This window comes from Phyllobates terribilis, unplaced genomic scaffold (assembly GCF_046119375.1).
Source record: "Phyllobates terribilis strain yellow unplaced genomic scaffold, ASM4611937v1 Scaffold_8__6_contigs__length_399053987, whole genome shotgun sequence".
In the NCBI taxonomy this organism is placed as follows: Eukaryota; Metazoa; Chordata; class Amphibia; order Anura; family Dendrobatidae; genus Phyllobates; species Phyllobates terribilis.
The window spans coordinates 56,161,385-56,175,552 of NW_027362768.1; the positions used below are offsets into that span (position 1 = coordinate 56,161,385).

The window sequence follows — 14,168 nt, forward strand, 5'->3', positions numbered from 1 at the left end:
TAGAAATAAACCAGTAAATATGATCATATATAATCATAATGTGCGCCAATCACATGTGAGAATACAGTTATAACAACCAATTACAGATCTATTAACATTTAGGTATAGAGTTTAAGTATGAATAATTCCAACTATAAAATTCAATGTACTATATGCAGAAAATTACAGTCATTTAATAGTATCTAAATGTACTACTAAATGTAATTAGTGAGTAGAACACGTAGTTAAATGGCAGACATGATCAGATACTGGTATGAAGCCTGCAGAAGGACGGAGGTCACAGCATTCACTGCAATCATGGGTAAGCACCATGTATCTGTTCATGTCTGCATTTGTTCATGCAATTAATATCAAATACATATTGCAATTTGTTAGAATTACAGTTTAGGTAATTGCGTTTGCTATCGTTTAATGATTTACATAAATCTATAGTGTCACACACATGGATCGTGGACCCACAGTGCCACGAGCCGGACTTACCTGGGAGGGGCGTGGGTAAGCGGCTACCTGTTTTTTGCTAGAGCTCCTGATGGTGGAGTTAGGCTTGCACTGCAGGTAGCCTCCAGGTACCACTCCTGGGCAGTCCCCAGTCATGGACACAAACTTGGAGTCACAGGCAGGGCAGGATTCGGATACTGGTATAACAGATATCGAAGCCAGTACAGACTATACGGATTCTGAATCACCAGACAGGACAGGCACTGGTCCTGGTTCAGACAGTACATAATCTGGAACACAAGCAAGGACAGACACTTGTGCTAATTCAGACAACAAGGGTTTCAGGAACAGATTCTAATTCAGACAACTCAGGTTTCAGGAAAGGGTTCAGGTTCAGACAACACGGGTTACAGAGACAGGCACCTGGTAGCATACTAGTTGCACACATATTAAGTTGGGAAACTACAGGGATTACTCAGGCACCACACTACTGGGGAGGGTGCCTTTTATACTTGAAGCCTCCCAGCTGTTGGTTGGAGGAATTTTCAAAGTGTGTGCTGCCCCTTTAAGAATCAGGGAGCATGCACGCACACCCACTAGACATGCTGCTGAAAAACCTGGTCGCCATGTGCAGGAACAGAGAAGCAGGGAGCCGCAACAGGGAACGGGGACACTGCTGTGAGGTCAGGGGGTGAGTATGTTGGCGTCCTTGCCGGGAGGAGGGAGAGGGTCCAGGCAGGGATGCCAGCATTGGTGTTACATGTAGCATCCAACTGCAACATAATAATAATAATAAGAGATCAGAAGAGCAGATTGTCAGTCATTGCATGTCTCACACTGATGATGCCCCCTTTCATGTAAAGTAATCTCTGGAGGCTGATTCTCATGCCCTGAATAGCTCATTTACATACAAGAAAAACATGAATTTCTCTGGAATAAGACATCTGATCAGATATCAAGGTGTCACTTTACTCAGCTTCCGATGACCTGCATCCCCATATAGACGGCTTAGAAGGTAGGTTGATCCTACTGACAGATTCCCTTTAAGTAGTGTTGAGCGATACCTTCCGATATCGGGAAATATCGGATCGGATTGGATCGGACCGATACCGAAAAAGTATCGGATATCGCCGATTCCGATACCGGAAACCAATGCAAGTCAATGGGACATAAATATCGGAATTAAAATAAACCCTTTCTTTCCTTGTAGGTTAATTCTACATGAAGGAAAACAACTAAGAATAATGTAGAATGTATTGGGGGAGGTGGAGGAGACAATAAAGGCATAGAGGTTTAGCCCAATCAAATGGAATAGCAGGAATTACTATTTTTTTAAGATGTTCCGAGTTATGGAAATATTAACTATGTTAAGTATTTTTATATTTTGTCAGATATTTATGTTTCACTACTTCCATGCTCTTCACCTTCTTTTTTACTTCTCCCACACTTTCTCCTTCATCATCCTCAGCATCTTTTTCATCCACTTCTTCTTCACCTTCTTCTTCTTCACCTTCTTCGTATTATTCTTTTTTTTACATTCTTCATATTCTACTTCTTCATCTTCTTCATATTCTTCTTCTTCATCATATTCTTATTTGTGACAGGCATTCCTGTAGTTGTTATCTATAAAAGGTTGGACATTACACCTTTCGTTCTGCCCGTCACAAAAGATTCACAACAGGATTTGTCCGCGTTCAGTTTGGCCTGCAGCAGCAGGTCTTTTCCAGGGGCACCACGAGGAGGAACGGACTCACCCCCATACACTGCTTAGTCATATTCTGCTTATAATTTAGATATTATCTTTTGCTCTGAATTTTAATCTTATGCTTAATGTTCTTCCGCTTTTTGTTCTGCAGCTTCTTGTATTTCTGCTTCTTGGTTTTCTGTCTCTTGTTCTTCTGTATCTTGGTACTTGTCTTCTCTTCTTTGTCCTCTTGGTCAACTTCTTCAGGGTCATCTTCTTGGTCTTCTTCAGGGTGGTCTTCTGGGTCCTCGTCTTCCGGGTCCTCTTCTTCTTCGGGTTGGTCTTCGGGGTCCTCGTCTTCGGGGTCCTCGTCTTCTTCGGGGTGGTCTTCGGGGTCCTCGTCTTCTTCGGGGTGGTCTTCAGGGTCCTCGTCTTCTTCGGGGTGGTCTTCAGGGTCCTCGTCTTCTTCGGGGTGGTCTTCAGGGTCCTCGTCTTCAGGGTCCTCGTCTTCTTCGGGGTGGTCTTCAGGGTCCTCGTCTTCAGGGTCGTCGTCTTCGGGGTCCTCGTCTTCTTCGGGTTGGTCTTCAGGGTCCTCGTCTTCAGGGTCCTCGTCAGGGAGATCCAGAGTGATTACCAAGAACCATTTCAAAAAGCTTGAACTTGGAAATGTAGCAGAAAGTACAAGAAGGCTGAGGAACTACCGAGGACCAGCTGACGGTACTGGAACCCGGATGGGTAGCAGAAGGTACAAGAGCCAATGGAACTACCGAGGACCAGCTGATGTTACTGGAACTCGGTTACTAAGCAGGAGGTACCTGTGCCAGAAAGCACTACCAAGGACCAGCAGACGTTGGTGGAACTTGGATACCGAGAAGGAGGCACCTAATCCAAAGGCACTGCCGAGAACCAGCTGACGGTACTGGAACCCGGATGGGTAGCAGAAGGTACCCATGTAAAAAAAAGTTCAAGTCCGCGAGCCGGCCGCAGTTACCAAAACCCACAGTCCTACAGGGGGTGCTTGTCCTATTGGCACTATGGAACCAGCCTTCATTGCCAGATCCCGCAGCCCACATAGGAGTCACCTAAACTGCAGGCACCATAGAGTCGGCTAACCCGACCGCAACACGACAGGACAACGCATTGGAGGCAAAGTGACGTTGACACTACCCGGAAACAGCTGGCGTGCTGGAACCAGGCTGGGCAGGAGGGAGTACCCGTGCCAAAGACACTGCCGAAAACCAGCTGGCTGTGCTGGAACCCAGGGTAAATAATAAAAACAGAGTGGAGTCAGAGGCCTAATTGGAGCAAGTTTTAAATAAGTAGCACAGTGAATGTGGACAGAGCAGGAGAAATTGCCATGAACACAGCAGGGGAACAGCTGACGGTACTGAACCCCAATAACACCGCAGCAAGTGTTGACTGTGCAGACGGCACTTCTGAGCGCCAACTGGCGGTGCTGGAGCCCAGGGATAAGAATAAAAACAGAGGAGCCAGAGGTGTAATTGGAGCAACTTTAAAATGTGTAGTAGTGAGAATGTGGACAGAGCAGGAGAAATTGCCGTCCGCACAGCAGGGGAACAGCTGACGTTACTGAACCCCAATAACACGGCAGCAAGTGTTGACTCTGCAGACGGCACTTCCGAGCGCCAACTGGCGGTGTTGTAGCTCAGGGATAATACTGAAAACAGAGGAGCCAGAGGTGTAATTGGAGAAACTTTAAAATCTGTAGTAGTGAGAATGTGGACAGAGCAGGAGAAATGGCCGTCCGCACAGCAGGGGAACAGCTGACGTTACTGAACCCCAATAACACGGCAGCAAGTGTTGACTGTGCAGACGGCACTTCCGAGCGCCAACTGGCGGTGTTGGAGCTCAGGGATAATACTGAAAACAGAGGAGCCAGAGGTGTAATTGGAGAAACTTTCAAATCTGTAGTAGTGAGAATGTGGACAGAGCAGGAGAAATTGCCATCCGCACAGCAGGGGAACAGCTGACGTTACTGAAGCCCAATAACACGGCAGCAAGTGTTGACTGTGCAGATGGCACTTCCGAGCGCCAACTGGCGGTGTTGGAGCTCAGGGATAATACTGAAAACAGAGGAGCCAGAGGTGTAATTGGAGAAACTTTCAAATCTGTAGTAGTGAGAATGTGGACAGAGCAGGAGAAATTGCCATCCGCACAGCAGGGGAACAGCTGACGTTACTGAACCCCAATAACACGGCAGCAAGTGTTGACTGTGCAGACGGCACTTCCGAGCGCCAACTGGCGGTGTTGGAGCTCAGGGATTACAGTTCAGGTGGTAGAAACATGAACAGAACAGGAGACCTGGATACTGTTGCCAACCAATTATTTATTCTGGAAGAGGACTGGCAAATTCATGAGAGATCCAGGCCTTGTTCATTTTGAGAAAAGTAAGCCGGTCAACGTTATCGGAGGATAGTCGCATGCGACGGTCTGTTAGTACACCACCTGCGGCACTAAAGACGCGTTCCGATAATACACTAGCAGCAGGGCAAGCTAGCACCTCCAATGCATACTGACTAAGCTCTGGCCATGTATCCAGCTTACAGACCCAAAACTTGAAGGGAGAAGAGCCGTCTGGGAGTACACTAAGAGGGCAAGACATGTAGTCTGTCACCATCTGACGGAAACGTTGCCTCCTGCTGACTGGAGCCGTCTGTGATGGTGTAGACATTTGTGGTGGCGGGGACACAAAACTTTGCCACATTTCGGCCATACTGGTCTTGCCTTGTGCTGAGGCGCTGCTTCTGCTCCCTCTTTGTGCAGAGCTTCCTCCACTGCCTCGACGCACTGAGCTGCTTTGTAAAGCACTAGCAGCACTGCTCTCGGTTGGAATGGAGAACATGATGGAATGCACCAGTGCGTCTTGGTACTCCCGCATTTTACGCTCCCGGTTCAACGGTGTTATGAGGCTTTGTAAGTTGTCCCAGTAGCGAGGATCTAGGAGGGTGGACACCCAATAATCAGCCGTGTTGAGAATGTGGGCGATGCGGCGGTCGTTTCTCAGGCACTGCAGCATGAAATCAACCATGTGCTGCAGACTGCCAACTGGCCAAGAAACGCTGTCCCCTGCTTGAGGCGTGATCTCTGCCTGCTCTGCATCACCCCACCCTCGCTCTCGATACTGACTACTAGAGCATTGTGTACCTCCCTCCTCTGGACAGATGTCTTCCTCATCCATTGACTCCTCCTCATCCTCCTCACAAAGTGTCCCCTGCCTAGGCCTTTGTGAGGAACCACGTTGCGCAGACTGTAGAGAAGCAGATGGCATTTGTGACTCCTCATCCTCCACCTCTTCCAAAACCTCGTCCCTTAGTGCTTGCAGTGTTTTTTCAAGCAGGCAGATAAGGGGGATAGTCATGCTGACTAGTGCATCATCTGCACTCGCCATCCGCGTGGAATAATCGAAGGCACGCAAAACGTGGCAAATGTCCTTCATAGAGGCCCACTCAGTGGTGGTGAAGTGTGAACGGCGCGCACTGCGACTTGTTTGCGCCTGCTGCAGCTGGTACTCCATTACTGCTGCCTGCTGCTCACACAACCTCTCCAACATATGTAACGTTGAATTCCACCTGGTGGGTAGGTCACATATGATGCGATGTTCCGGAAGACGTAATCGGCGCTGCAGAGCTGCAATCCGTGATCTTGCATTGCTGGAACGCCGCAAGTGAGCGCACTCTATGCGGACCTTGTGAAGCAGTGCATCAAGATCCGGATAGTCCCTCAAAAAACTCTGCACGACAAAGTTGAGCACATGTGCCAGACATGGGATGTGAGTGAGGTTGCCTAGGCCCAGAGCTGCCACCAGATTTCGGCCATTGTCACACACTACCATGCCTGGCTGGAGATTCGCTGGCACAAACCACACGTCGCTCTGCTGCTTGATGGCATTCCAGAGCTCCTGCGCTGTGTGGCTTCGATTCCCCAAAGAAATTAATTTTAATACGGCCTGTTGACGTTTGGCCACGGCTGTGCTCATATCGGTCATCATAACAGGTAACCGTTCACGGGTCGATGTGGAGGTAGACCGTGACGGCTCCTGCAGCGCTGATTCAGAGGAACTGGAGCATGAGGAGGAGTCAATGTGTACAGACTGGATTCCTGCAATCCTTGGAGTTGGCAGAACACGTACAGCGCCACTCTCAAGATTTGTACCTGGCTCCACAACATTTACCCAATGGGCAGTGAGGGAAAGGTATCGTCCCTGTCCATGCTTACTGGTCCACGCATCGGAGGTCAGGTAGACCTTGCTACTGACGGCGTTTTATAGCGCATGTTTAATTTTTCCCTCCACATGATGTTGCAGGGCAGGGACGGCTTGCCTGCTGAAATAAAAGCAGCTGGGCACGTTGTATTGTGGGACTGCCAATGCCATAAAGTTACGGAATGTGTCAGTCTCGACCAGCCTGAATGATAGCATTTCAAGGGCCAGTAGTTTAGCAATGCCAGCATTCAGAGCCTGTGCTCGGGGGTGGTTTGCCGAGTATGGGCGCCTTTTCTCCCATGCCTGTGCTAACGATGGCTGTAGACTGGCCTGGGAGTGTGAGGATGACTGGGAAAGTGGTGCTGTGGGTGGAATTACACTGTGTCTCTGTACAACAGTGCCAGAGATTCTTCCATGGCGATCCTGTGAGGAAGCCGAACCAACTGTGTGTGAGCTGGAGGAAGAGGCTACAACACGAGCTGAAGAGGTGGTAGGTGGCGCTGTAGGTTGGCCTAGGTCTTCAGTGTGTTTTTGTAACTCCACCACGTGCTTGGTCCGCACATGTTTCCACATATTTGTGGTATTGAGGTTGCTGACACTTTTCCCTCTTTTCACCTTCTGATTACACAGCTTGCATTTGACAAAGCAAATGTCATCTGCAACTGTGTCAAAAAAGGACCAGGCACTGCAAATCTTGGGAGCGCCCGCTTTGGATTTTGGAAGAGCCATGCTCCTAATGGGTGCCGAAGTGGAGGCTACAGGCAACCAAGTCTGCCCCCTCCCTCTCCCTCCTTTTTGGGCCGTTCGGGGAATCTCTTCCTCAGAGCTGCTCCCACCACCTTCCTGTCCCTCACGCCATGATGGGTCAAGGACCTCATCATCTACACCACCCTCTTCAAACAACTGCTTCTCCTGGGTAGTCTCGACAGCACAGTATTCACCAGAAAGTGGCACCTGAGTCTCATCATCAGATGCGTACTGAGGTGTGCTGCTGACCATAGGCACTGGCCCACCTGCCTCTTCAGATTCAGAGAGACAAAACGGTTGCGCATCACTGCATACTACCTCTTCTTCAAATTCTAGAATTCTGCTTGGCTGGCCCCCTCTTTCCAAGCCAAGAGATTCAGAGAACAGAAGTAGAGATGGCTCCTGTCCAGGGCTCTCTGACTGCCTGGGCAATTTGGCAGGTGGTGAAGAGACAGATGGGTGCTCTTCAGTGCTCAGGACCTGAGAGGATCTGGAACTAATTGAAGTCGATGCGTTAGCTGCCATCCATCCGACAACGGCTTCAATTTGGTCCTCGCGCAGCAGTGGGGTACGGCTAGCTCCTACAAAGCTGCGCATAAAGGACTGTTCCCTGGTAAAACTGGGGGATGCTGAGTCACTGGTGCCCGCAGCAGGCACAGAATCCCCACGTCCTCTCCCTGCAGGCACAGAATTCTCACGTCCTCTCCCTGCAGAAACTCCACGCCCACGCCCACGCCCACGCCCACGACCACATGCCTTACTCCCTGCCTTCTTCATCTTGGTAGACTGATAAAGATAGGCAGAAAAGTACTAAGGGCTTAGTGTGCTTATTCCTGAACAGCTGCTAACAAGTATAAGAAACACTAATTTTATAAAGTGTAGACTAGACTTTAATATGAGCTAATGTGGCCTACACAACTGTAAAGTGGAGTGTTTGGTGAACTTTATTTAGGTTTTTTTTTGTCACAAAAAGACACTGGATGTGCCTAAAGATGTAATAACGATAGTATCACAAACTTTTTGTAGCTATTACAATGTAGGAAGGTAACCCACAATGCAATAGATGAGGCTGCAAAAAATAGGCTAATACTAATCTGGCTGGGGCTGCAGGGCCCAATGCTGCAGAAAGGCTCCTCTATCTACTCCTATATAGTGTGTTTGGAACCAATTTAGCTGAATACGGATGGAACCACCACACTAATAGGAGATATCAGGAAAAATTATGAATTGGCAATAAAGGACAATGTATGAGGCAGTGACACACACTGAGTGCACTACAACCAGACGGGGTTGAAGCACACACTACAGGGTGAGCTGCACTCACACACCAGACCTTGCAGACAGCGGTGAACAGTGCAGATGCAGAGCACTGTGCACTAGCGCTGCAAGACCAAAAAAATTTCTCTATCTACTCCTATATAGTGTGTTTGGAACCAATTTAGCTGAATACGGATGGAACCACCATACTAATAGGAGATATCAGGAAAAATTATGAATTGGCAAAAAAGGACAATGTATGAGGCAGTGACACACACTGAGTGCACTACAACCAGATGTGGCTGAAGCACACACTACAGGGTGAGCTGCACTCACACACAGAGACCTTGCAGAAAGCGGTGAACAGCACAGAGAACTGTGCACTAGCACTGCAAGGCACAGTGATTTAGAAAGTAGCTTGGGTAAAGCAGTATAGAGCAAATAGGTAGCTAAAACTGTCCCTCAGAACAACAGCGTCCTATCCCTAACTGAATTCACAGCAGAGTGAGCTCAAAATGGTGGCGGCGGCTTTTATAGTGCATCATGACATCATTTCAGCAGCCAATCACAGCCATGCCATTAGTTAAGATGCCTACATGCCTAACAGGATGTGCCCACACTTCTTAGGATCCTCATTGGCTGAATAAAATGAAAATGGCTCATTGCATTATGGGAACTTCCGATTCCGGTATACGATATTGCAAAAGTATCGGAATTAAGTATCGGAATTCCGATACCGCGAATATCGGCCGATACCCGATATTTCAGTATCGGAATGCTCAACACTACCTTTAAGTAATACGTTTTACCCTGTAGATTTACTGTACTGAATTTACTACAGCAGTAACTGTGTGAACCAGACAGAATAGGACCGTGTTACGGACATGCTTTCCTGGAATGCTGCGATATTAATATTGTGTGTGTGCTTTATTTACAAGTTCCAGCTACAATTGATGGAGATTTGAGCAAATCGCAAAGTACAAAGGTAATCACAGGAAAACCCCTTGTACTGGAGTGTGCAGCCAGGGGACATCCATTACCATTGATAACCTGGCTGAGAGAAGGAGTGCCTGTGGAGACAAGTGACAACATCCGCCTTCTCTACAATGGCAAGAAGCTGGAGATTAAAAATACAGGAGAGCAGGACCAAGGGCAGTACACTTGTGTAGCCATCAATGTAGCAGGAGAAGCTGAAATCAGATATGACATCCATGTTTTAGGTTAGTTACATGTTGCAGCCTGGAGGTGGTAATTATGTTGTATAGAGATTAGCAGAACTCTGGAAAGATCACCCAGAAGAAGAGTTTATATTGTACATGGGGTAATTATTAGGTTTGCTTTGTGAAAAAATATTCTTAAAAACTTTTATAGATGTTATAAAGACACATACACAAATGGATAAAACTGTTGGTACCTTCTGTTAAAGTAAAAAAAAAAACCACAATGGTCACTGAAGTAACTGGAAACTGACAAAAGTAATTTTCAATGTAAATTTATTGAATATCAACTGATAAGAATCAGACATTGCTTATGAGTTGTGGCTCAACCGAAAAATAATGAATAAAAAACTAATGTAAATGGCATTTTCAAGTTATTTTATCGACCAATGTGTTTTTTTCTTTACCAGAAGGGCACTAACAATTTTGTCTACGTTTATATATGCCCCTTAAAAGGCTTGAGTGATGTTGGTTTCCAAAAATGTATTTACATTCTTCAGAACAATAGCTTAGTACATACAATTTCAGGTTTCACATCATTTGCAATTTCTGTTTATTTATGTATTTTTATTAATGTGAATGATATCATACAGTGGCATGTAAAAATGTGGGCACCCCTGGTCAAAATGACTGTTATTGTGAACAGATAAGCAAGTTGAAGAGGAAATGATCTCTGAAAGGCCTAAAGTTAAAGATGACACATTATATTTTCATCTTTTACATTTTAAAAATTACAAAAAGGGAAATGAGTCGATGCAAAAGTTTGGGCACCCTTGGAGATTTGTGTGTTCAGATAACTTTGACCAAGGTTTCAGACCTTAATTAGCCTGTTAGGGTTATGGCTTGTTCGCTATCATCGTTAGGAAAGGCAAATTTCCCAGCTTTACAAAAACCCAGCCTCCTCTAACCTTGTGCCAAAAACAAGCAGCCATGGGTTCTTAGAGATGATTTCATCTTCAGCTTGCTTAACTGTTCACAATAACAGTAATTTTGACCACAGGTGCCCAAACTTTTACATGCTACTGTAAGCTTTTATGGAATAGATAAAAAAAACTTTTTGATACTCTATATTATTTACAGTTAAAATTACTATATGATAAAGTGTAAGTGAGCAGCTGAAGTCTTCTAAGGAGGGAATTATCTCCCTGTTTGAACAAGGTAAGATTATGTCCTCCTGCTCCCTCAGTGACATTGGAGAAGATGTACTGCCTTATAGTAAGAATGGCCCATTGGTACCAATCAAAGCTCAGGTTTCATATATGAATGAGGTCTGGTAAAAGGAAAACTGAGCTCTGGTTGGTTGCTCTGGGCAATAAAAGCCATTCTTACTATTATCTGGTTGCATTGTATGGCATGTCTAAAGCAATGTTGCCACTATTAAAGTTCCAACCCTTGTAAAGTTGCAATTTTTTGGTGCCATCAGCTTAAAATTATTATTATTTATTAATATATATTTACTCCATGGCGCTTTACATGTGAAAAAAAGGGGGTATACATAGCAAAAACACTTACAATAATCTTAACAAAATGAGTCAGTGACTGGTACAGGAGGAGAGAGGACCCTGCCCACGAGGGCTCACAATCTACGAGGAATGGGTGAGGATACAGTAGATGAGGGTAGAGGTGATTGTGCAGCAATGTCATGGAGCGATGGTTACTGCAGGTTGTAGGCTTGTCGGAAGAGGTGGGTCTTCAGGTTTCTTTTGAAGGTTTCCGTGGTAGGCAAGAGTCTGATATGTTGGGGTAGAGAGTTCCAGAGTAGGGGGGATACACGGGTGAAATCTTGTATGCGATTGTGGGAAGAGGAGATAAGAGGAGAGTAGAGCAGGAGATCTTGTGAGGATCGAAGGTTGCGTGCAGGTAAGTAGCGGGAGACTAGGTCACAGATGTATGGAGGATACAGGTTGTGGATGGCTTTGTATGCCAGGGTTAGGGTTTTGAACTGGATTCTCTGGGCAATGGGGAGCCAGTGAAGGGATTGACAAAGGGGAGAGGCCGGGGAATAGTGGGGGGGCAGGTGGATTAGTCGGGCAGCAGAGATTAGGATAGATTGGAGGGGGGCAAGAGTGTTAGAAGGGAGGCCGCAGAGCAGGAGGTTGCAGTAGTCGAGGCAGGAGATGATGAGGGCATGCACTAGTGTTTTTGCAGAGTCTATGCTGAGGAATGCACGGATGCGGGTTGGAGTCCAGTTCGAGTCGGCATGAAGTGGAAAGGGCTTGGATATGTGGTTTGAAGGAGAGATCAGAGTCCAGGGTTACCCCGAGGCAGCCAGCTTGCGGGACTGGGGAGAGTGGGCAGCCATTGACATTGATGGATAGGTCAGATGGGGGGGATGAATGAGAAGGTGGAAAGATGATGAATTCTGTTTTATTCATGCTAAGTTTTAGAAATCTGACAGAGAAGAAGGATGAGATAGCGGACAGACATTGTGGGATTTTGGTTAGTAGGGAGATATTGGGTCCAGAGAGGTAGATGTGTGTGTCATCGGCGTAGAGGTGATACTGAAAGCCGTGAGACTCTATGAGCTGTCTCAGGCCAAAGATGTAGATGGAGAAGAGCAGAGGTTCTAGAATTGAACCTTGGGGGACACCGACAGATAGGGGGCGAGATGAGGAGGTGGTGTGCGAGTGGGAGACACTGAAAGTCCAGTCTGTTGTTAGGTATGAGGAGATCCAAGATAGGGCCAAGTCCATGATACCAAGAGATGAGAGGGTCTGTAGTAAGAGGGAATGGTCGACTGTGCTAAAGGCAGATGACAGGTCCAGGAGGGGGAGAATAAAGTAGTGTCGATTGGATTTGGTGGTTAGTAGGTCATTGGTGACTTTGGTCAGGGCAGTTTCAGTCGAGTGATGTGGTTGGAAGCCAGATTGTAAGCGGTCGAACAGGGAACATGAGGAGAGGTGGGAGGACAGTTCAAAGTGGAAATGTTATTCCAGTAGTTTTGAGGCATAGGGGAGAAGTGATATGGGGCGGTAGCTGGTCAGAGAGAATGGGTCAAGGGAGGGCTTTTTGAAGATGGGTGTGATAGAGGCGTGTTTGAAACATGAGGGAAAGACACCAGTTGTTAGTGACAGGTTGAAGAGGTGGGTTAGGGTTGAGATGAAGACTGTGGTAAGGTTAGGGATGAGGTGGGACGGGATTGGATCAAGTTCACAGGTGGTGAGGTGTGATTTGGAGAGTAAAGAAGAGACTTGATCTTCTGTAATGGTGGAGAAGTGGGATTTGGAGGAGGAAGGTTGAGTAGATATGAGGAGGGTCTGTGGGGACTTTAGGGAAAAGCTTTGTCTGATGGTGTCAATCTTCTGCTTGAAGAATGAGGCAAAGTCTTTGGCTGGGGGACAGAGGAGAGAATTGAAAGTGTTGAATAGCTGTTTAGGGTTATGAGACAGGGAGGATATGATAGATGAGAAGTAGGTTTGTTTTGCTGCAGTGAGTGTGGACTTGAAAATAGTGAGGGATTGTTTGAATGCGATGAAGTGCTCAATGGAGTGGGACCTTTTCCATTTCTGCTCAGCAACCCTGGAGGCCCGTCACAGTTCTTTAGTATGGTTGGTGTGCCAGGGTTGCCTGATTGTGTGAGCTTTGGTATGTGTGAGAGGGGCGACTGAGTTGAGAGCTGCGGCTGTTGTGGTATTATATAAAGCAGCAGCATCTGCATCGTGTAAGGAATTTATGTCTGTAAGAGGGAGGAGGGATTCAGAGAGTGAGTGTAGGTTGAGGTGTTTGAGGTTTCTGTGAGGGTGTGCAAGTTTTTTGAGTGGGAATTGTGGACCTGGAGAGGAGAGGGCAGGTAATGTAAGTAAGTTGTGGTCTGAGAGAGGGAGAAGAGAGTTAGAGAGGTTAGATAGGGAACAGAGGCTGGTGAAGATTAGGTCCAGTGTGTGGCCATCTTTATGAGTGGCTGCGGAAGACCATTGAGTAAGGCTGAAGGAGGAAGTGAGGGATAGGAGCTTAGAGACAAATGAGTGGGAAGTGTCGATGGGGATTTTGAAGTCACCCATTATGATGGTGGGGATGTCAGTGGAAAGGAAATGAAGCAGCCAGGTGGTGAAGTGGTCTAAGAAGGTGGCGGATTGCCCTGGGGGTCGGTAAATGAAGGCCAGTTGGAGGTTGGAGGGGGAGTAGATGCGCACACAGTGCACCTCAAAATATGGCAGTGTAACAGAGGGCGGCGTTGGGATTTCGGTGAAGGCGCAGGTATCTGACAGGAGAAAACCTACGCCTCCACCATGTTTGCCATTGGGGCGGGGGTGTGGGAAAGGTGGAATCCACCAAACGAAAGTGCGGCTGGGGAGGCTGTGTCAGAGGGGGTGAGCCAGGTTTCAGTGATGGCAAGGAAGGAAGGTTTGTTAGTAATGAAAAGCTTGTGGATGTAGGAAAGTTTGTTGCAGGTGGAGCGAGCGTTCCATAGAGCTCCTGTTAGTGCAATTGGGGAAACGGGAATTAGGTGGATGGGTATGAGGTTAGAAAGGCTGCGAAAGTTTGTGATAAGTCGTGGATAGGGGGTAGAAGTGACTGTGTTGATGTGGTGAGGAGAACCAGGATTTGGAGAGTTGTCGTCGGCAGTGAGGAGGAGCAGAGAAAGTGTTAGCAGGCTGTGTTT

The 14,168-nt window shown here is 47.0% G+C and overlaps 1 protein-coding gene across 3 annotated transcripts in view; it reads left to right on the forward strand.

Moving 5' to 3' along the window:
* HMCN1 (hemicentin 1) overlaps positions 1-14,168 on the forward strand; it is a 924,522-nt gene that overhangs the window by 380,708 nt on the left and 529,646 nt on the right. For all 3 annotated transcript variants that reach the window (XM_073642974.1, XM_073642975.1, XM_073642976.1), the window contains exon 32: positions 9,287-9,568. In XM_073642974.1, the coding sequence (XP_073499075.1) occupies positions 9,287-9,568 (282 nt within the window). The remainder of the gene's footprint in view (positions 1-9,286; positions 9,569-14,168) is intronic.